The 24264-nt window shown below is 41.2% G+C and overlaps 1 protein-coding gene across 1 annotated transcript in view; it reads right to left on the bottom strand.

The window, feature by feature from the left end:
• LOC142741824 (tetraspanin-18-like) overlaps positions 1-22595 on the bottom strand; it is a 73886-nt gene extending 51291 nt beyond the window's left edge. Inside the window, exon 1 of the mRNA XM_075851152.1 lies at positions 22563-22595. Within this exon, the coding sequence (XP_075707267.1) occupies positions 22563-22595 (33 nt within the window). The remainder of the gene's footprint in view (positions 1-22562) is intronic.
• Positions 22596-24264: the final 1669 nt, after the last annotated feature.

Here is a 24264-nt window from a genome sequence, read left to right as displayed (position 1 = left end):
CCACATTTGTTTTATTTTGACTTTTCTGGCAGCAAATCTCCTGCCTCTTTTCTTCTCCTCAAACATTGTTTCAGTTTGAGGAGAAGAAGAGACTCTTGAGAATTGCTGCCAGAAGAATACAGTGAAAAAAAATACAGTTACACTATAAAACATTCTCTGTATAGATAGATTTCTATCTATCTATACAATCTATCTATCCATCTATCTATCTACCTTTCTTTTATTCTATTAGAATAGGCAGGTAGGGAGTATATAATTATATATATATATATCCACATATATATAATATATATAGCAATAGCGGTTTATTTTTTTGTTAGCGGTAGTGTAGATATATACACCAGTTAGTTTGTGTGTTTTATAAAAAAAAAATAATAATTTGTTTAGTTAGTGTTAGTGACGTTATGGCGAGGAAGTTGTTTAGCGCCGAGGAGGCATACGCCATGCTGTGGTCTGAGTCGGAGACCGCATCAGAGATGGCGTCAGAGATGGAACCTGTTTTGGGCAGTGACGATGATAGCGTCACTTCAGGGAACGTTGTCCCTGATGCAGTTGAAACTGCAGAACATAAAAAGCGCAGGGCCAAGTAGCGCTATAGCACGGGACAGCCTGGTCCCTCCAGTCCAGGCTCTTGTATGGGCACCTGCCTCATCTTTTGGGCCTAGAATCCACAGATTTACTGCCACTCCTGGCATAACCGTGGACAATACAAATTTTGTCCAAATGGATTATTTCCATTTATTTATAACGGACGACATCCTAAATCAGATTGTCCACGAAACAAATTTATATGCCACTCAATATATAAGGCAGAAACCTTCATCCACCCATGCCAGAGATTGGACGCCCACCAATTTGCAGGAATTCAAAAAAAATGTGGGGCTCACCCTAAATATGGGTATTGTCAAAAAGCCCTCCATTAGGTCTTACTGGTCAACAAGACCCGCACAAGCCACCCCAGTATATTCTGCAGTAATGCCAAGGTCTCGTTATGAGAAAATAATGAGGTTCCTCCACTTCAACGACAACGCACAGGCCCCCCCAAGTACCGATGCAAACCGGGATCGGTTGTTCAAATTAGACCGCTAATAAATTCCCTGAATAATTTATTTCTGCAACTCTACACCCCTGAGCAGAATGTAAGTGTGGACGAATCCCTCCTCAACTTTCATGGAAGACTTAGCTTTCGCCAATATCTACCTTCCAAAAGGGCAAGATATGGCGTTAAGCTTTACAAATTGTGTGAAAGTGGGTCAGGATATACCACCGCCTTCAGGATTTATGAAGGGCGGAACCGCTCAATAAATGTTCCTGGATGCCCCCCTGATCTTTCCACCAGCAGTAAGATCGTGTGTGAGATAATGCAGCCTCTGCTTCACAAGGGGTACCACCTGTACTGCGACAATTTTTATTCCAGTGTGCCCCTGTTTAGGCATTTGCATGCTGCAAAGACTGGGGCATGTGGTACCATGCGCAAAAACCGAATTGGTTTTCCACAACAATTAGTGGGGAAGCGCATGGTAAAGGGGGACTCCTGTGCTTATGCATCCGAGGAATTGCTGGCGGTCAAGTTCAGGGATCGCAAAGACGTGTATGTGCTAAGCACGATTCATACCACAGGAACAGTGGCAGTGAGGGAAAGAGGGGCAACATCGGACAAGCACAAACCAGTGAGCGTGTCCGAATATAACAAGTACATGGGGGGGGGTGGATTTAAGCGACCAGGTTTTACAGCCCTATTTAGAAAAGCGAAAAACAAAAACCTGGTACAAAAAAGTGGCCATTTATTTGTTACAGGTGGCCATCCACAATTTATTTGTGCTCTACAAAAAAAACAGAGGCAGAGACACATACCTGGATGTCCAGGAGAAAATTATTGAAGGCCTCATATTTGATGTTCAGGACACCCGAGAATGCCCCCAGTCTGAGGATGTCACGCGACTGACTGAAAGACACTTCATCAGTCGGATTCCCCCAACACCAAACAGAAGCAACCCCCAGAAAAAGTGCCGTGTCTGCAGAAAAGACGGGCACCGAAAAGATTCCCGATATTTCTGTCCCTCATGTCCCTCGCAACCAGGCCTGTGCATTGAGCCATGTTTTAAAAAATACCACACTGTTCTGCATTATTAGATTTTAGTTAATTCGTTGAAAATATATTTGCCCTACATTACTTTTTTATTTTTCCCCTGATTTTACTCCAAGGGTGAGGGAGGGAATGGGTGGGGGGTGGATGTCATGTTTGCATATTTTCTAAAGATCATCTGCTGGAGAGCTCCATTTGCATAAACCTGCAATTTCTTATTTTAGAAAACCCCAAAAAATAAATTCCCATTATACCCCTAGATGAATATTTTGGGATTTCTGCTTCAAGGGCAGATATTTTGGAAGTGTTATAGAAACTCTGTTGAGTTTTGAAAAAAAGCGATTTGTGAAATAAGCTTCTTCTATCGTCCGCCCTCCTACATCTCTATGTGATAATAAGGCCCACATATTTGGTATCCCCATGCTCAGGAGAAGTGGAAGAATGTGAAAGGAGATGAATTTTGTCCGTGGTCTATACTGTGTGTGAAAAATGCTGGCATAAACTGACGCATTTGCTAAAAAATTGCAAATTTTATTTTGATCCATCTTATTCAAGAAACTTTCAGAAGAAAACTGGACTGTCTAAAAATATGATAAACCCCTTGAAGAAAACCTTGTGGGGTGTACTTGCGTGAATGAAGTAATTTATGGGGTGTTTCTAATGTTTCAGCAGCATTACGCCCCCCCAGAAAATAGTATGCTCCTATAAAATCAAGTGCAGAATTCCTGGACCGAAAAGGCCAAAAAGCCTCCTTTTATGCCAAGCCCTGGCACATGCCCGTGAATAAAGCACACATATTTGGTATCCCCATGCACGGGAGAAGTGGAAGAATGTGAAATGGGATGAATTTTGTCCGTGGTACATTCTGTGTGTGAAAAAGCTAGCATAAACTGACGCATTTGCTAAAAAAAAGCTAATTTTATTTTGTTCCATCTTATTCAAGAAACTTTCAGAAGAAAACTGGACTGTCTAAAAATATGATAAACCCCTTGAAGGAAACCTTGTGGGGTCTACTTGTGTGAATGAAGTCATTTATGGGGTGATTCTAAGCTTTCAGCAGCATTACGCCCCCAAGAAAACAGTACGCTGCTATAAAATCAAATGCTAAATTCCTGGACCAAAAAGCCTCCTTTTATGCCAAGCCCTGGCACATGCCCGCACAGTGAATAAGGCACACAGATTTGGTATCCCCATGCACGGGAGAAGTGGAAGAATGTGAAATGGGATGAATTTTGTCCGTGGTCCATTCTATGTGTGAAAAATGCTAGCATAAACTGACGCATTTGCTAAAAAAAAAGCTAATTTTATTTTGTTCCATCTTATTCAAGAAACTTTCAGAAGAAAACTGGACTTGCTAAAAATATGATAAACCCCTTGAAAGAAACCTTGTGGGGTCTACTTGTGTGAATGAAGTCATTTATGGGGTGATTCTAATCTTTCAGCAGCATTACGCCCCCAAGAAAACAGTACGCTGCTATAAAATCAAATGCAGAATTCCTGGACCGAAAAGGCCAAAAAGCCTCCTTTTATGCCAAGCCCTGGCACATGCCCGCACAGTTAATAAGGCACACATATTTGGTATCCCCATGCACGGGAGAAGTGGAAGAATGTGAAAGGAGATTAATTTTGGCCGTGGTCTATACCGTGTGTGAAAAATGCTAGCATAAACTGACGCATTTGCTAAAAAAGCACTGATTTTATTTTGTTCCATCTTATTCAAGAAACTTTCAGAAGAAAACTGGACTGTCTAAAAATATGATAAACCCCTTGAAGGAAACCTTGTGGGGTCTACTTGTGTGAATGAAGTCATTCATGGGGTGTTTCTAATCTTTCAGCAGCATTACGCCCCCCAGAAAACAGTATGCGGCTATAAAATCAAATGCAGAATTCCTGGACCGAAAAGGCCAAAAAGCCTCCTTTTATGCCAAGCCCTGGCACATGCCCGCACAGTGAATAAGGCACACATATTTGGTATCCCCATGCACGGGAGAAGTGGAAGAATGTGAAAGGAGATTAATTTTGTCCGTGGTCCATACTGTGTGTGAAAAATGCTGGCATAAACTGACGCAATTGCTAAATTCTTGCATTTTTTTCCAATTTTGCCCACTTTAGAGAAAAAAATAAAAATGATATATACTGACAAATGCATTTAAAACAAAGCCCTATCTGTCCTTTAAAAAGAGTGTAAAATTCAAAGATGAACTTTATTCACCTGCAGAGTTATAGTCATCTAAAGAAGCGCACAGCAAAATTGTGAAATTTGCTCTTGTCATTTAGCTGTAAAACAGCCTAGTCCTTAACCGGTTAAACAAATTAAGTGTTTTGGCGTCCACTTGGCAAATTAAGTTTTATGTAGATAAATGTAAAGTTATGCATCTGGGTACCAACAATCTGCATGCATCATATGTCCTAGGTGGAGCTACACTGTGGGAGTCACTTGTTGAGAAGGATCTGGGTGTACTTGTAAATCATAAACTAAATAACAGCATGCAATGTCAATCAGCTGCTTCAAAGGCCAGCTAAATATTGTCGTGTATTAAAAGAGGCATAAATTCGTGGGACAGGGATATCATATTACCACTTTATAAAGCATTAGTGAGGCCTCACCGAGAATATGCAGTTCAGTTCTGGGCTCCAGTTCATAGAAAGGATGCCCTGGAGTTGGAAACAATACAAAGAAGAGCAACGAAGCTAATAAGGGGCATGGAGAATCTAAGTTATGAGGAAAGATTAAAACAATTAAACCTATTTAGCCTTGAAAAAAGTTAATAATTAACATAATTAACTTATATAAATATATTATTGGCACATACAAAAAATATGGTGAAATCCTGTTCCATGTAAAACCCCCTCAAAAAACAAGGGGGCACTCCTTCCGTCTGGAGAAAAAAGTGTTCAATCTGCAAAGGCGACAAGCCTTCTTTACTATGAGAACGGTGAATCTATGGAATAGTCTACCGCAGGAGCTGGTCACAGCAGGGATAGTATATGGCTTTAAAAAAGGCTTAGATCATTTCCTGGAACAAAAAAATATTAGCTCCTATGTGTAGACATTTTTACCTTCCCTTTTCCCATCCATTGGTTGAACTTGATGGACATGTGTCTGTTTTCAACCGTACTGACTATGTAACTATGTATTTACCAAGTTTCTTAAAACAAACTAATACACATTTTTATATATAAAAAAACGCTTTCAAACATTTACAAAGCCTTTAACTTTTTATCTCATTCTCGTAGTCCGAATGATACATGGTAAACAACTTCATTAACCCTTCGGTTACTTTCATATTCGAGATATGAAACACATCAGACTAGTACAGTATCTATACCTAATGAAAGGACCAGTGCTATAAACGATGCGTGTGAGTTGGAAGCCCTGTTATAGATTTTGCACTGGGGCCCAGGAGCTTCTAATTTCATTTATATTCTCATTAACTGCAGTATGACAGTTAAAGCATACCTGTCGTTCTGGTAACTTTTCAGAGAAAGTTGTCTTATGTGTGTACATGAGAAATAAGACTATTTCTGGCCATTATATGACTGCACTTCCTTTTTTTTTTTTAGCAGTTTTCTGCAGGCTTTTCTTAGTTTTCCCTGAGCTAGGGGGAGGAGTCTAACTGCTATCATGTCTCCAATATGCAGCAGACACAGAAAAAAGGAAAATCCTGCTCTCCTATCTCTTTGTAGAAGCAGCATGGAGGACCTTCTACAGCCGTACTGAGTAATGTAGCTTTGAATCCAGCACTGGGGTGAGATCAATAGCAGATCAGCATTGGGGCAGCCACCCAAGACCTGAGGCTCCTGGGGTTCCAGTGCATCACAGCCCCTGCACTCAATTGTATACGTGGATACAATTGACCTGTCTAGCGCCTGCATGGCACAGGAACTATCAGTTCCCTGCCCCACCATTCAGCGCTTTACTAATAAGGCAGATGGCGTGATTATGGCCTGCATCACTGGAGGACGGTGCGGAAACGGGGACAAGTGAGTATGTAATGTTTATTTTTTTCAGTGGGCATTGTGAATGGCACTTTCTACAGAGGTATCTGAGGGGCACTATCTACAGGAATATCTGATGGGCACTATCTACAGGGGTATCTGAGGGGCATTATCTACAGGGGACTCTATGGGGGCACTATCTACAGGGGGCTCTATGGGGGGCACTATCTAAAGGGGGCTCTATGGGCGGCACTATCTACAGGGGGATCTATGCGTGGCATTATTTACAGGGGGCTCTGAGGGGCATTATTTACAGGGGTCTCTATATGGGCACTATCTATGGGTGGCATTGTAAATGGCATTATCTACAGGAGGCATTGTGAGTGGCACTACCTACAGGGGCACTATTTGGGGCACTATCTACAGCGGGCATTGTGATTGGCACGATCTACCAGAGGGCTCTTTGTGTGGCTCTATTTACAGGGGGCTCTATATAGGGCCCTTCCGAGTGGGGGCATTGTGAGTGGCACTTGCTACAGTGGGCATTTTTAGTGGAACTCTCTACAGGGGACACTATGTGCATGGGGGGTGCTTTACTTTATAGTGATTGACACAATTGTATTCAGGGGCGCAGTGTATGGTGTTATTATAATTAGGGGCATAGTGTGTGGCACCATTTTATATTTGTTTATAGTTGTGGAAATGTTGGAAAAGGGAAGAGCCGAAGACACCTGTGTGGCAAATTCTAAGTCATCATGAGGTTGAACCGGATGGAGAAGAAAAGAGAAAAATAACGAATAGAAACTGAGAAGATGTCACCTGTCAGTCACTTAATATATCACCTCTCCCTACATGTCTGTTATATGTGTAAGGAAACGTCCATCACTTTTAGGTTGTCATGACTACTAGCCTAGCTTCTGGGCGGCCCTGGTTTGAGATGCTAAGCCAATCTCATTTCTCTGTCTGCAACCTATCAGAGCCAAGAGAGTAGTATTTGAATCTGTTCAGTTTTCTCATTGTTGCGTGTGATTCTCTTGTCTATGCATGTTTCTGATCAAGCTCCTGGTTACACTCTGTAGCACCTTGACTGTTTGGATTCTTTGAATTGGACTTCAGCTTGTCTTTGAATTTACCATCTGCTCACTGATTTGGACTTTTAGTATCTCCTGGTTTTGTACTCTGCTTGCTGATCACCTCTCTGGCTTGTCTGGTTATCCGTTCTGGTATTGCCTGCAGTTGCAACTCCTGTCCGTCACCGTATTCTGTAAAAGCAACCTGGGTCCTATGCAGCCAAATCCAACCTGCCTTGCGGTGGGCTCTGGCGAAGACCATAGAATAGCCTTAGACTCTTCTGACCAGAGTGGTGATGCCCCAGAATTTTTCTCTGTTGAGACCTTCTTTGTGGCCCTAGGTTTATTATATGGTGGACCAGATGTCACTGCAGTGGTGGTGGCCAATCTGTTATCTCTCCAGCAGGGACGGCGTCCTGTCGAGGATTACTGTTCGGAATTTATACGATGGCCCGTCCCTTCACAGTGGAATGATGCAGCGCTCTGATGTAAATTCCGCCGAGGCCTTTCTGTAAGCATAAAAATGTTCTGGTAAATTACCCTCTGCCCTTCATTTTAGGGGATACCATGACTCTCATTGTGCATCTTGACCAACGTCTACGAGAGCAAAAAAGAACGTTCAGCAATGGTCTCTTCTCTTCCTTGCGCTGAGCTCCCTCCATCTGACTCACAGGAGCCCATGCAGTGGGGCTCCACGATGTCTTCTCATGAACGGAGACATTTCTGGATACTCAAAGGGCTGTGTTTCTATTGCGGGCATGCTAGTCATATGCTCAAGAACTGTTCCAAAATGTCCGGCTCTGTAAAACTTCAGAGCTTAGATGGCCCCCCGGGAATGCGCAAATTTTTTCAAAAAATCCTTTTGCCTGCTAATATATTGTTTAACAATGTTTCTATTTCTGGTTAGACTTTCATAGATTGTGGTTTTGCAGGTAATTTTTGGGATTTTTAGGTTTTAAAAAAATTGCCTATTCCTATTCCCCTTGTTCATCTGAGGAGCACTGTCAAAGTGTTTGCTGTAGATAATACCCCTGTCTCTCAGGGGTCCGTCCCGTTCTTCACTCCGCCTGTTACTTTAGAAGTGGGTACCTTGCATACTGAATTAATTTCTTTTTTATCCTAGAAAATTTGCCTACTGAGGTAATATTGGTTATTCCATGGTTACAGGCACACAATCCTGTTATTGATTGGGTAAAGGCAGATTTGATTAAGTGGAAACCTAAATGTTATGAATCTTGCATGTCTCTGTCTACTACTAATGTATATTGTAATGCAACAGCGTTGCCTGAGCGTATTCAAGACTTTGAGGATGTATTTTCTGAAATCGGTTGTGAATCTCCACATCCTCATAGACCATTTGATTGCCCTATTGTACTTCACCCTATAGTAACCTACAGACCTAGGTCTAAAAATGTTAGGGCTGACGCATTATCTTGAAGTTTCTGCTCCTCACAGGTCCCAGACATTCAGCCTGAACCTATTTTTTCTAAAGGCATAGTGGTTTCTGCAATATCGCCTGATCTTGCAACGGAGATTAAAGAATGTCAGCACCTCGCTCTGCAAACCATTTCTGCTGGGAAATTGTTTGTACCTCCTCAGTTCAGATTTAATTTGCTTAAAGAGTAACATGATTCTGTTTTGTGTGGACATCCAGGGATAACTGGTACTAAAAAAAATTGTCTCACGGCATTAGTGGTGGCCGTCTGTATCTCGTGATGTTAGTTCCCATTTCTCTGCCTTTGATGTCTGCGCTCGCGCTAAGACTCCTTGAGTTCGTCCTATGGGTTAACTACTTCTGCTGTTACAATTCCCCTTGTCAAGAGGATGTGTCCCTACACAATGTGATACTGTCAGAGATGGTTGGAGACTGACACTATGTAGGGACAGAGCCCTTTGACAATAGGAATCGTAACATTCATTTGTCAAATTTCGCACAGAAAGGTGGTGTTAACTATAGACACGACGCGACAGGGCAATTTTTTGCTAATTAAGATCCCCCATATGTCTATTTTAGATTGGCATCGTTTTTTTGAACATTGTTTTATTTTTCTAGGACGTTACAAGGCTTAGAACTTTAGCAGCAATTTCTCACATTTTCAAGAAAATGTCAAAAGGCTATTTTTTACAGGGGCCAGTTCAGTTGTGAAATTACCTTATATATTAGAAACCGACAATAAGTCACCCCACTTTCAATACTTCTCCCCTCAAAGTATTCAAAACAGCATTTAGAAAGTTTCTTAACCCTTTAGACATTTCACAGGAATTAAAGCAAAGTAGAGGTGACATTTACAGAAATTCATTTTTAATCCATTTTTTTTTTGTAACACAGAAAGGTTTACCAGAGAAATGCAACTCAATATTTATTGCCCAGGTTCTAGAGTTTTAGGAAATATCCCACATTTGGCCCTGGTGTGCTAATGAACTGAAGCACCGGCCTCAGAAGCAAAGGAGCACCTAGAGGATTTTGGGGCCTTCTTTTTATTAGAATATATTTTAGGCACCATGTCAGGTTTGAAGGGCTCTTGCGGAGCCAAAACAGTGGAAATCCCCCAAAAGTGACCCCATTTGCAAAACTACACACCTCAGGGAAATTATCTCGGTGTATAGTGAGAATTTTGACCCCACAGGTTTATTGCAGAAATTATTGGAAGAAGGCCGTGAAAATAAAAATCTACATTTTTTAAAAAAAATGTAGGTTTGGCAAATTTTTTCTCATTTCCAAAAGGACTAAAGGAGAAAAAGCACTGCAAAATGTGTAAAGCTATTTCTCCCGAGAAAAACAATACCCCACATGTAGTCATAAATGGCTGTTTGGACACACACACACAGTAGGGCTTAGATGGGAAAGAGCGCTATTTGGCTTTTGGAGCTCAAATTCAGCCGGAATGGTTTGTGGAGGCCATGTCACATTTGCAAAGCCCCTGAGGGTCCAAAACAGTGAAAACGCCCAAAAAGTTACTCCATTTAGGAAACTACACCCCTTATGGAGTTCATCTAGTGCTGTAGTGAGCATACGTAGTGCAATATCTTAGTTCTGTCAGCCATTGACTGACAGCAAGCCGATTAGGCTTTGCCTCCCGGTGGGGCCTAATCGGCTTCCGTAATGGCGGCAAATCAGGAGGCCATTGTTAGGCCTCCTGTTGCCATAGCAGCAGTTGCCAGCCCTGCTATCGCATGGCAGGGCGGTCGATCTGCTAGCAACCTCTAAGATCCAGCAATCGCTTTCGATCGCTGCATCTAAGGGGTTAATGGCAGGGATCGGAGCTAGCCATTACAGGTGGATGTCAGCTGTAATATCCACCGCTCCGGGCGGGGCCTGAACGGCTTCCGTAATAGGCATCGGGGAGGCCAGTACAATATGTGGCAAGCTTCTGGAGAGCTTTCTGTAAGAAACTTGGTGTACAGTTATCTTTCTCTTTGGCATTTCACCTTGAGACCAATGGACAAACTGAGCGCTTTAATCAAACCTTGGAACAGTATCTTAGGTGTTATATTGCTGATAACCAGGCTGAATGGGTCTTGTATCTTCCATTAGTGGAATTTGCTATAAATAATCGCCACCATGTTTCTCTTGATACCTCGCTGTTTTTCTGTAATTATGGTTTTCATCGTCGTTCTGGTTAATTTTCCGCCTCTTCTAGTGATAACCCTCAGGTGGAAGTTGAATCAAATAAACTGTGCACAGTTTGGGCTTAGGTTCAATCGAATCTGAAGCATTCCCAATTAATTCAAAAGAAAACAAATGCTGACAAAAAACGTACAGTGGGTCCTGTGTTCAGTTTGGGTCAAAAGGTGTGCCTTTCTACTAAGAATCTGTGACTGAAAGTACCGTCTCTTAAGTTTGCTCCTAGGTTTATTGGCCTATATTAACCCTGTGTCTTTTCCTGGCTCTTCCTCCTATTTTTTCATGATGTTTTTCACAAATTTCTCCTTAAAAAATTTGTACCGCCATCTAATCCACTCAAGAAACCTCCTCCTCCAGTTCAGGTAGAAGGAGATATGGAATTTGAGGTACAAAGAATTGTGGATTCCAGAAAGATCAGGTATACACTCCAGTACTTGGTGCACAGGACGGGGTACGGGCCAGAAGAACGAACTTGGGTCCCTGCTTATTCTGTCCATGCTAATCGTTTGGTTAAAGTTTTTCATTTGAAGTTTCCTTTGAAACCTAGCCTGTGGGTCCGGTGGCCACTTGCAGAAAGGGGGTACTGTTAAGAAACGTCCGTCACCTTAAGGTTGTCATGACTACTAGCCTAGCTTCTGGGTGGCCCTGGTTTGAGATGCTGAGCCAATCTCATTTCTCTGTCTGCAATCAATCAATCAATCAGGGCCAAGAGTGTAGTATTTGAATCTGTTCAGTTTTCTCTTTGTTGCTTGATCCAGGCAGTCTTCAGCTGTCTTTGGTGAATTACTCGTATAGCAATTCCATAAACTTGCACTCTGGGGAATTGCTCAAGTAGTGATTCCTTGGCAATGGGAAATCCTTGTGTTCCACAAAAAAGTCTTTATGTAGCCCAGGACTAACAGACATGTGGGTGTTACAATTCTCCTTGTGAAGAGGATGTTACCCTACACAATGTGATACTGTCAGCGATGTTTGGAGACTGAAACTATGTAGGGACAGAGCCATTTGACAATAGGAATCGTAACATTCATTTTTCAAAGTTCGCACAGAAAGGTGGTGTTAACTATAGACACGGCGCGGCAGGGCAGCGTTGGAGAAGGAGGGCCCAAGTTTGGGGAACAGTCCAGGGCTTATGGTCTACTTAATCCGCCACTGGGTGAGATAAAACACATACTAGAAGCTGGAGATGCATCTCCGTGTCTCTCTCTGCCTCTGTTTCCCTCAGCCTCCCATCTCTATAGACTTCTATGGAAAGTACGGAATCTTATCTCTCAGCAAGCTGATAATTTGTCTCATCTATAAAGACAAAATTAAGCAGTGAATTGAGAGTGAATGATCAGTGCAGGGGGCCTGGCTCATAAGTGGAGATAGAGCCAATTTTCTCAAATAAGAAGTGGACAAAAGTATTAGGACACACCTTTTGATCATTGAATTCTGGTGTTTCATTCAGTCCTATTGCCACAGGTGTATAAAATCAAGCACCTAGCCATGTAGTCTGACCTAACAAGCAATTGTGAAAGAATGTGTCCTTCAAAAAAGATCACTTAAATCGAGCGTAGTACTGTAAAAGGATTCCACCATTGCAACAAGTCAGTTTGTGGAATTTCTTCCCTCCTAGATATTTCACGATCAACTGTGAGTAGTGTTATTGCAAAGTGGAAGTATTTAGGAACCACAGCAACTCAGCCATGTAGTGGCAGTCCACAAAGAGTTACAAAGCAAGGACACCGAGTGCTGAGACGCATAGGGCATAAAAGTTGCCAATGTTCTGCTGATTCAATAACTGCAGAGTTACAAACCTCCTCTAGCATGAACATCAGCACAAAAACTATGCGCTTGGAGCTTCATGGCATGGGTTTCTATGGCAGGCCTTACATCACCAAGCACAATGCCAAGTGTCAGATGGAGTGGTGTAAAGTACGCCGCCACTAGACACTGGACACTGAACTCTGGAGCAATGGAAAAGTGTTCTGGGGAATGAGGAATCACCCTCCTCTATCTGGCAGTCTGATGGACAAGTCTGGGCTTGGCGAGAATGTTACCTGCCTGACTGCATTGTGCCAACTGTAAAGTTTGGTGGAAGAGGGATAATGTTATGGGGCTGTTTTTCGGGGTTGGCCTAAGAGCCTTAGTTCCAGTGGAGAGCAAACTTAATGCTTCAGCATACCAAGACATTTTGGATAACTGCATGCCTCCAACTTTGTGTGAGCAGGTTGGGGAAAGTCTTTTACTTTTCCAGCATGACTGTGCCGCAGTACACAAAGCAAGGTCCATAAAGACATGGTTGGGTGAGTTTGGTGTGGAAGAACTTAACTGTCCCTCACAGATTCCTGACCTCAGAACGGAGATTGCGAGCCAGATACTCTCGTTCAACATCAGTGTCTGGCCTCACAAATGCCCTTCTGGATGAATGGGCAAAAATTCTCACAAACACACTCCAAAATCTTGTAGAAAGCCTTCCCAGTTGAGTGGAAGTTGTTTTAGCTGCGAAGGAGTTAACAACTGCATAATAAGGTCTAATAAGGTCTTTGGATTTAGAAAGAGATGTCATAAAAGCTCCTCTAGGAGTAATGTGTAGGTATCACAATATTTTGTCCATATAGTGTATATAACAATGTTTATTTTATTCACTTGTACTATTGATTTATTCAAAGTTTGTTGAAACGACAGTGACCATTTAAATATGTCTTATATAATCCTGACTGTCCAAGGGCATAACTAGAATTCATAGGACACCATAGCAAAATCAGATAGACCCTCATCACCCAGTGACAAGAAACTGCATTAGTAGCAATAATTAAAGATATGGATAACAATGCCATATATCAGAGAACCCAAATAGTACTACTAGATAACAGCAAGCCACCAACTTGTTATTCCCCACAAAAATAACCATGTTCTTGCACCTAAGTGGGCCCTCTCAACCTATGGGCACCATTGCAGCTTCTACGTTATGTCCATGTCACTGTCGACAGATGAAAAACATTCTATCAGCAATGCATAATATTAGGCAATTTGAGCACTGTAAACACCTTGAAACAAGAAAAAAAATTGGGTATATCAACCATTGAATACCACTTTATATATAATTTGCATAAAAGTTGAGTAACTTTGTAAATACATTACGTTACCTATTTTATAATGATCTTAGAATTACAGTCTATTCTATAGGTCAGAGCTGCTGGAGAAAAATTAGAAATATGTAAAAATCCTGTCAGACACATTACTAACAGCTGAACACAGCACCCATCATCCTTATGTTGGATGTTTTTCTGTATGGTACCTATTGTTGGCTTCCCCCTATATCGTGTTCAGTCACACAGTGCACAAAATAGCAATTCCAAACAGTGTCTAATAATATGCACCCTACAGTATGATCTCAAAATAACAGTGCCATACTGTATATGCAGCCAAATAATGTCCATACATCCATACAGTTACCTAAATAACAGTGCTATACACTGTTGCCACCACCAACATACACTGCAAAAATAATATACTGTTCCTAAATAGCGCTGCCACACAATGTAAATAGCCTCTTGCAGTGCTCAACTAATACTAACAGAAAGTGACCACAAAACAACTCTACACACAAACTAATAACAGTGCTATAAAGTGGCTAAATAATGCTGCTATACAAATAATAGATCCATTTCAGTCCTGGCCTTCCATGATGCAGTAAGGCTACGTCCACATTACAGGGGTAGATTTTTGTGGAGTTTCCACACCGAAAATCTGCAACAGATTATAGTACAATATATACGAAGGGGGTTTTAACCTCATTTACACATAGTGAAAAAAAATCAGCACAGATTTTAGGACATGCTGTGGATTTTGAAATGCAAAGGGTGCTATCTGCGGTAAATCCGCATCAAAATCTGTGCCAAAATACTTGCGAAACATATGTGAATCATGACACAAATTCGCATCAAAATCCATGGAAAATTTTTCGACCAAATCTGAATTTACGCCCAATGGAAATTAAGCTGGCCAAAAACAATTGATGTTGACAGTTCTTGCCAATTACAGCAAAATCAGACAGAAATCAAATGTGTTAAAGCAGTCTGACTGTCAGATTCAACATAACCGATCCTTTGTCCCTTTCCTTGGGGATAGCTGGAGGATGATCAAGCCTTTAGGTAACGCTAGATTTCCCTGTAGTAGATTACTTAGTACTATTCCCAGAATAGGAATAAATAAAACAAGCTCCATGCAGACAATGAGCAAACAAGGTAGGCTGGGAGGTTTCAGATCTATAACCTGCAGAATTGTGAACGCAGCTCTGGACTATAAAATAGGCTGAAATTCCAAAACAATGCAAGATAACTAATGCAATGTATTTATAAAGTTGCTCAGATTATTATGTAGATTAATTCTATATGTAAACTGTAAAATATTTTTCAAATGTGGAAAATCACTTTCAGTTATGTTGTATGTAAACATGACACAAAAGCATTCAAGTAAATGTTTAACCCCTTAACAACATACCACGTACATCTACGTAGTAGTCGTTAAGGGAAAGTATGGAGCGGGCTCACAGGCTGAGCTTGCTCCATACTCAACGTGTGTCAGCCAACACCTCACCACAACAGGCAGAATCAAAGATCCCTTTGATTCCGCCCGTTCAACACCTTAAATGCTGCAGTCAATCTTGACCACGGCATTTAAATTGTTAGAATCAGGGTGGCGGACATGCCATTAGTCCCCCACGATGCAATCGGGGGGTGCCGATGGTCATCGTGGCAGCCTGGGGGCCTAATGAATGCCCCCAGGTCTGCCATCTTTGTACTCATTTGAAGCCTGAACTATGGCAGGACTTCAAAGGAGACTGTCAGTATAGCGATATACTGCAATACATTAGTATTGCAGTATATCATGCAAGCGATCCAACGATCGCCAGTTCAAGTCCCCTAGGGGAACTAATAAATAAAATAACAGTTTAAAAAAAAGCTTTTTTTAACCCCTTCCTGCTTTGGCCACTTTTGACCTTCCTGACAGAGCCTCATTTTTCACTTCTGACATATTTCAATTCATGTGGTAATAACTTCAAAATGCTTTTACCTATCCAAGCAATTCTGAGACTTTTTTCTTGTGACACATTGGACTTTATGTTACCCGCAAAATTTACTCAATACATTCATTATTTAATTGTGAAAAACCAAAATTTAGCGAAAAATTGCAAAACTTTGCATTTATCTAAATTTTAATGTATCTGCTTTTAAGACAGGCAGTTATACCACACAAAATTTTTGCTAATTAACATCCCCCATATGTCTACTTTAGATTGGCATAGTTTTTTTTAACATTCTTTTATTTTTCTGGGACGTTACAAGGCTTAGAACTTTAGCAGCAATTTCTCACATTTTCAAGAAAATTTCAAAAGGCTGTTTTTTACAGGGGCCAGTTCAGTTGTGAAATGAACTTATATATTAGAAACCCCCAATAAGTCACTCCACTTTTAAAACTTCACCCCTCAAAGTATTCAAAACAGCATTTAGAAAGTTTCTTAACCCTTTAGACGTTTCACAGGAATTAAAGCAAAGTAGAGGTGAAATTTACAGAAATTCATGTTTAATCCATTTTTTTTTGTAACACAGAAAGGTTTACCAGAGAAATGCAACTCAATATTTATTGCCCAGGTTCTGTAGTTTAGGAAATATTCCACATGTGGCCCTAGTGCACTAATGGACTGAAGCACCGGCCACAGAAGCAAAGGAGCACCTCAGGGAAATTATCTCGGTGTATAGTGAGCATTTTGACCCCACAGGTTTATTGCAGAAATGATTGGAAGTAGGCCGTGAAAATTAAAATCTAAATTTTTTCAAAAAAAATGTAGGTTTGGCTAATTTTTTCTCCTTTCCAAAGGGACTAAAGGAGAAAAAGCACTGCAAAATTTGTAAAGCAATTTCTCCCGAGAAAAACAATACCCCACATGTGGTCATAAATAGCACAGTAGGGCTTAGATGGGAAAGAGCGTTATTTGGCTTTTGGAGCTCAAATTCAGCAGGAATGGTTTGTGGAGGCCATGTCACATTTGCAAAGCCCCTGAGGGTCCAAAACAGTGAAAACGCCCAAAAAGTTACTCCATTTAGGAAACTACACCCCTTATGGTATGTGCACACGGTAGCAGGCTTTTATGTCTGAAATGACAGACTGTTTTCTGGAGAAAACAGCTGCCTCGTTTCAAACGTAATTGCTCCTCCTCGCATTTTGCGAGGCTTCTCTGACAGCCATAAATTTTGAGCTGTGCTTCATTGAGTTCAATGAAGAACGGCTCAAATCACGTCTGAAAGAAGTGTCCTGCACTTCTTTTGACGAGGCTGTATTTTTACGCGTCGTCGTTCGACAGCTGTCAAACGACAACGCGTAAATGACAGGTTGTCTGCACAGTACGTCAGCAAACCCATTCAAATGAATGGGCAGATGTTTGCCGACGTATTGTAGCCCTATTTTCAGACGTAAAACGAGGCATAATATGCCTCGTTTACGTCTGAAAATAGGTCGTGCAAACCCAGCCTTATGGAATTCATCTAGTGCTGTAGTGAGCATATGTAGTGCAATATCTTAGTTCTGTTAGTCATTGACTGACAACAAGCCGATTAGGCTTTGCCTCCCGGTGGGGCCTAATCGGCTTCCGTAATGGCAGAGCAGGAGGCCATTGTTAGGCCTCCTGTTGCCATAGCAGCAGTCACCAGCCCTGCTATCGCAAGGCAGGGCGGTCGATCTGCTAGCAACCTCTAAGATCCAGCAATCGCTTTCGATCGCTGCATCTAAGGGGTTAATGGCAGGGATCGGAGCTAGCCGTTACAGGTGGATGTCAGCTGTAACATCCACCACTGATGGCGCCCGCTCAGCTCCTGAGCTGGCGCCATCTTGCCGTCGGCTCTGGGCGGGGCCTGAACGGCTTCCGTACTAGGCATCACGGAGGCCAGTATTAGGCCTCCGGTTGCCATTGCAGCCACTGTAACACCGGCAATTTCATTCCTGGGGTGCCAATGAGCTGCAAACTCCCTAAATGTAGAGATCGCTTTTGACCGCTGCATTTAAGGGGTTAATGGCTGGGATCTAAGCAAATTTTGTCAGATGTCAGCTGTAATACACCGATGACATCTGGCGATGATGGCACCGACTCAGCTTCTGAGCCTGTGACATCCATTTGTCGTATGAATACGGCAAAATGCAGGAAGCACTAGCTTTCCATGACGTATCCATATATAATGTCAGGAAGGGGTTAATGTACCAATTTTTTTTTTCCCTAAAGCAATGTTAAAAAAAATAAGTCCATAAAAGTCTGAATTATCACAATATAGCGTTCTTTAACCCACTTGGTGAACGCCATGAAAAAAAACTAAAAGTCGCATATACCCCAAAATGGTGCTGGTAAAAACTACAACTCGTCCCGCAAATAATCTCTCACAGTGCTAAATTGACGGAAAAATAAAAAAGTTATGGCTCTCAGAATGTTGCGACACAAAACAATTTTTATTTTTAGCAAAGTTTTTCTTTTCTAATAATGGTAAAACATAAATAAAAAAAATTAATTTGGTATTGCTGTAATCGTATCAACCTGTAGAATAAGGTTTTTTTCCCATTTCAATACATAAATAATTTTTTTTCAGCTTCCTAGTACATTATATGGTACAATAAATGGTTCCATGAAAAACTACAACTTGTCCCGCAAAAAATGCCCTCATACGGGTATGTCAAGGAAAAATGTAAAAAGTTATGGCTTATGGAAGGCGGGGAGGAAAAAACAAAATGAAAAAACGAAGATTGGCCGTGTCCTTAATTCCGTCATGGTAACCAATTCATTCGCGCTCCATGATGGAACAGTACGTCACGGGAGGAACGGCCATTTCGGCTGTCCTCCCGACACATACAGGAGCTGTGGCAGCTGCTGTCTCGTACACCAGTTACCGCAGCTCCTATAGCGGGGACCGATCGCTGTGTCTCCGCTGATTAACCCCTTAGAAGCCGCTTCAATAGTGATCGCGGCTTCTTAGGGGTTAAAGCACCATCGACGGCCCTCTACATGATAGCGGGCGGCGATGGTTGCTATGGCAACCGGACGCCTAATAACGGTGTCCGGCTATGCTATCTACGGAAGCCAAGCGGGTCCTGACAAAGTCAGGACCCACTATGCTTGCTGTCAGCGAGTAGCTGACAGCTCTAATACACTGCACTACGCATGTAGTGCAGTGTATTAGAATTGCAATCAGGGCCTCCTGCCCTCAAGTCCCCTAGTGGGACAAAGTAAAAAAAATAGTTGTTTAAAAATAAGAAAATAAAAGTTAGAATAGTAAAAATCCCCCTTTTTCCCTTATCAGTCTTTTATTATTAACCCCTTAAGGACACAGCCATTTTTTTATTTTTCATTTTTCACTTCCCGCATTCCAAGAGCCATAGCCTCTTTATTTTTTCAACAATAGAGCGGTATGAGGGCTTATATTTTGCGGGAGGAGTTTTAGTTTCTATTGGTAGCATTTAAAGTACCATATAATGTACTCGGAAACTGAAAAAAATATATTTGCGGGCTGAATCGGGAAAAACTACAATTACTCAATTATTTTTTGGGTTCCGTTTTTCCGTTTTTCACCGTATGGTAAAAACAACAACTTAACTTTATTCTGCGGCTCAGAACGATTACGGTGATATCAAATATATATAGATTTTTTTATATTTTACTACTTTAAAAAAAAAAAAACTTTTTGTTAAAAAAATAATAGCTTTGTTTTACCACATTCTGAGAGCCGTAACTTTTTTATTTTTCCGTGCATTGAGCGGTGTGAGGGCTTATTTTTTGCGGGACAACCTGTAGTTTTTATTGGCATTTGTTGGTACATATGACTTTTTGATCACTTTTTATTAAAAAAATTTTGGGAGCTAAGTTGACCAAAAAACTGAGATTTTGGCGGTTTACAATTTTTATTTTTACGGCCTTCACCGTGTGCATTAAATAACACTATATTGTAATAGTTCAGACTTTTACAGATGCAGCGATACCAATTTTGTTTACTTGTTTTATTTTTTACATTACTTTAGAGGAAAAATGGGAAAAGGGGGGTTTTTTGAACTTTTTATTTTTTTATACATTTTTTTCACTACTAAAAACTTTATATCACTTGTTTTTACTCATTTTATTAGCCCCCCTAGGGGACTTGAACCAGCGAATGTTAGATCGCTGGTACAATATACTGCAATACTAATGCATTGCAGTTAATTGTAATTTTTACAGGCATCTGTTAAGCCCTGCCACAGGCAGGGCTTAACAGAGGCAGAATGAAGGCTGCCCTGGGGGCCTTCATTAGGCCCCTGAGCTGCCATAACAGCCATCGTCACCCCCCGATCTCGTTGCGGGGGGGGTGATGAGCAGTCGGAGGGGCTCCCCCCTCCCTCTTTTCAACGCCTCAGATGCTGTGGTCTCAATTGACAGCAGCATTTGAGAGGTTAAACATCCAGGAACAGCTTGATCGATGCTGCTGACAGTTAGTCCTGAGTGTCGGCTGTAAAACACAGCCGACGCCTGTAGCAAATGGAGCGCGCTCAGCGCGTTAGCGCGCTCCAAACATCACCCCCCACACCAGGATGTACCGATGCGTCCTGGTGCGCTAAGGGGTTAATAAAAATAAATATATAAACAAATAAACTATTCATAATTGGTATCACCGTGTCCGTAACGGCCTGAACTACAAAATTATTTCGTTATTTATCCCGCGCGGTGAACGCCATAAAAGAAAATAATAATAAACCATTCCAGAATCACAATTGTTTGGTCACTTCACCTCTCAAAAAATGGAATAAAAAGAGATCAAAAAGTTGCATGTACCTAATGTACTGATCAAAACTACAGTTCGTTACGCAAAAAACAAGTCCTCACACCGCTTTATTGATGGAAAAATAAAAAAGTTCTGGCTCTTAGAATAAGGCAACAGAAAAAGTAAAAGATTTTTTACAAAAAGTATTTTATTGTGCAAACGTTATAAAACATAAAAAAAACTATAAACATCTGATATCAACTTAATCGTATCGACCCACAAAATAAAGTGAATATGTCATTTATAGTGCACGGTGAACGCTGTAAAAAATTTTTTAATAAAAAACAATAGTACAATTGCTGTTTTTTAGTCACCACGCCTCTTAAAAATAGAATAAAAACTGATCAAAAAGTCGCATGCAAGCCATGAAAACTGCAATGAATTCCTCAAGGGGTCTAGTTTCCAAAATAGGGTCAATTTTGGGGGGTTTCCACTGTTTTGGCACCATACCAAACTCTTCAAACCGGACATGGTGCCTAATAAAAAGGAAGCCTCCAAATCCACTATGTGCTCCTTTGCTTCTGAGCGCACTAGGGCCACATGTCGGATATTTCTCAAAAGTGCAGAATCTGGGCAATAAATATAGAGTTGTGTTTCTCGGGTAAAACCTTCTGTTTATATAAATTTCACCTCTACTTTGCTTTAAATTCCTGTGAAACACCTAAAGGGTTAATAAACTTTCTAAATGCTGTTTTGAATACTTTGAGGGGTCTAATTTCTAAAATGGGGTGTTTGATAGGGGTTTCTAATATATAGGCCCCTCAAAGCAACTTCAGAGCTGAACTGCAACCTAAGAAAAAAAAAAAAAGAGGCTTTTTCTTATTCCACACACCGATGTACCGTATAGCCGTGTCCAGGATGCATTATGAGGCAATACTTCGCTTCTTACATTATGCTGATAATGAGCAGTGCCACCCCAGGATGACCCCAGTTTTGACCGTTTGTATAAACTGAGACCCCTATTAGACCGTTTCAGTGCCCGGTTTTCCCAAGCATACACCCTCGAGAATTGTATATCTATTGATGAGTTCCTGGTACATTTTAAAGGGAGGCTTCAATTCTGCCAGTACCTGCCGAGTAAGAGGGCAAAGTATGGCGTGAAGATGTATAAGCTGTGCGAGAGTGTATACCTACAAATCTAGGATATATGAAGGGAAGGACAGCAGTATTCAGCCCCCAGAATGCCCCCCCCCCCCCTTACTGGGAGTTAATGCAAAAATTGTGTGGGATTTGGTGCACCCACAGCTGGAACAGGGTTACGACCTCTACCTAGATAATTTTTATACCAGCGTCCCACTTTTCAAGTGCCTCGCTTCTAGAAGTATTGCAGCATGCGGCACTGCTAGAAGAAATCTGGCAGGCCTCCCTAAGACACTGCTTGGGCAAACACTCAGAAGGGGTGAGAGCAGGGCACATTCTAGCAGCAACATATTATTGTGTGTTAAGTACAAGGACAAGAGAGATGTCCTTGTATTGACAACAATACATGGCCACACTAGTACCCATGTACATGTACATGTACGAGGTACCAGTACAAAGACCCCCAAACAAGACTACATACTGGACTACAATAGGTACATGGGAGGGGTGGACTTGTCAGATCAAGTCCTGAAGCCCTACAGCGCCATGCGGTGTGGTATAAGAAGCTGGCAATGCACATCATACCGATGGAATTATACAATGTGTACGTGCTACGTCGATGTACAGGCCAAACGAAAACTTTCCTGGAATTTCAAGAGGTGGTTATCAAGAACATAATCTTTAGGGACCAAGAAGGGGGGGGGCACCCAGTACTTCTGGAAGCGAGGCCACACGCATCGTACCAGGGCAACACTTTCCAAGAGAAGTTCCCCAAACTGGCAAGAAGGGAAAAAGTCAAGAGGTGCAAAGTCTGCTATAAGAGGGGGATAAGGAAGGACACAATATATCAATGTGACATGTGTCCCGAAAAACCAGGGCTCTGTATGAAAGTGTTTTAAAATTTATCATACATCCCTTGATATTCAATCTACCCTAGTTTAACTTACCCTGATGCACTCCGCACTGCTTCTCCCGCTCATCTTTCCCTTCAGAGCCCTGCTGTGTGCCCGGGCAGCTGATAACAGCCACATGTAGGGTATTGCCGTACCCAGGAGAACCCACATAACAATTTATAGGGTGTATATCTCCGGTGGCACATGCTGGGCACAATATATTGGACACTGAAATGGTATTCATATATAGAAAATTGCAAATCTCACCCTGCACCATCAGCTGCGCTTTACCTTTTAAACAATACCTGTGGGGTCAAAATGCTCACTACACCTCTAGATGAATGCCTTAAGGGGTGTCGATTTTAAAATGGGGTCACTTCTTGGGGGTTTCCATTGCTTTGATACCTCTGGGGCTCTGCAAATGCGACATGGCAACCGAAAAACCAATCCAGCAAAATCTGAACTCGTTCTGAGTCCTCCCATGGGCCCAAACAGCAGTTTATCACCACAAATGGGGTATTGCCGCACTCAGGACAAATTGAACAACAAAATTGTATTTTATTTCTTGTGAAAATAAGAAATTTTGAGCCAAAACTACATCTTATTGGAAAAAATTAATTTTTTTTTAAATTCACAGCTCAATTCAAATAAGTTCTGTGAAAAAACTGTGGTATCTAAATGGTCACAACATCCATAAATGAATTCCTTGAGGGGTTTAGTTTCCAAAATGGGGTGAGTTTTGGGGGATTTCTTCTATTTTGGCACCATAAACCTAGCATGGTGCCTAAGATATATTCTAATAAAAAACAGGCCCCAAAATGCACTAGGTGCTTCTTTGCTTCTGGGGCTTGTATTTTAGTCCACTAGCACACTAGAGCCACATATGGGAGATTTCTAAAAACTTCAGAATCTGGCCAATACAAATTGAATGGTCTTTCTCTGGTAAAACCTTCTGTATTACAGATTTTTTTTTATTAAAATTGAATTTCTGCAAATTTCACCTCCACTTTACTTTAATTCCTGTGAAACGCCTAAAGGGTTAAAAAACTTTCTCTATACTGTTTTGAATACTTTCAGGGGTCTAGTTTTTAAAATTGGGGGTTTCATGGGGGGTTTATAATACATAGGCCCCTCAAAACCACTTCAGAACTGAACTGGTAGCTAAAACAAAAGGCTTTTGAAATTATCTTGAAAATATGAGAAATTGCTGTTCATGTTCTAAGCCTTATAACGTCCTAGAAAATAAAATAATGTTCAAATAATTATGCCAATCTAAAGTAGACAAATGTGAAATGTTAATTGGTGACTATTTTGTGTGGTATAAGCCTTACAAGCAGATACATTTAAATTAAAAAATATTCAAATTTTTCAACATTTTCACTACATTTTGCTATTTTTCACAAATAAACACTCAATGTATTGACCAAATTTTATCGCTAACATAAAGCCCAATGTGTCACGAGAAAACAATCTCAGAATCGCTTGGATAGGTCAAAGCATTCCGAAGTTATTACCACATAAAGTGAAAAATGGGCTCTGAGCATTAAGGCCCAAACTAGGCTGCGTCCCTAAGGGGTTAAGCGGTTAAAAATAACAGTTCTTTAATTAAATGCATTGCTGTTGATGTTTTTTTTTATAGAGAATCCATGATTAGAAAGTTCACTGTACCATCACACAGTAATTTATTGTTTATGGCTACACAAGTAACCAAATCCATGTCACAATTACACTTCAAAAGAGTTTCTCCTGTACTGGA

This window comes from Rhinoderma darwinii, chromosome 2 (assembly GCF_050947455.1).
Source record: "Rhinoderma darwinii isolate aRhiDar2 chromosome 2, aRhiDar2.hap1, whole genome shotgun sequence".
Taxonomy (NCBI): Eukaryota; Metazoa; Chordata; class Amphibia; order Anura; family Rhinodermatidae; genus Rhinoderma; species Rhinoderma darwinii.
Note: the sequence above shows the minus strand (reverse complement) of the source record. Positions and strands in the feature narration are given on the sequence as shown.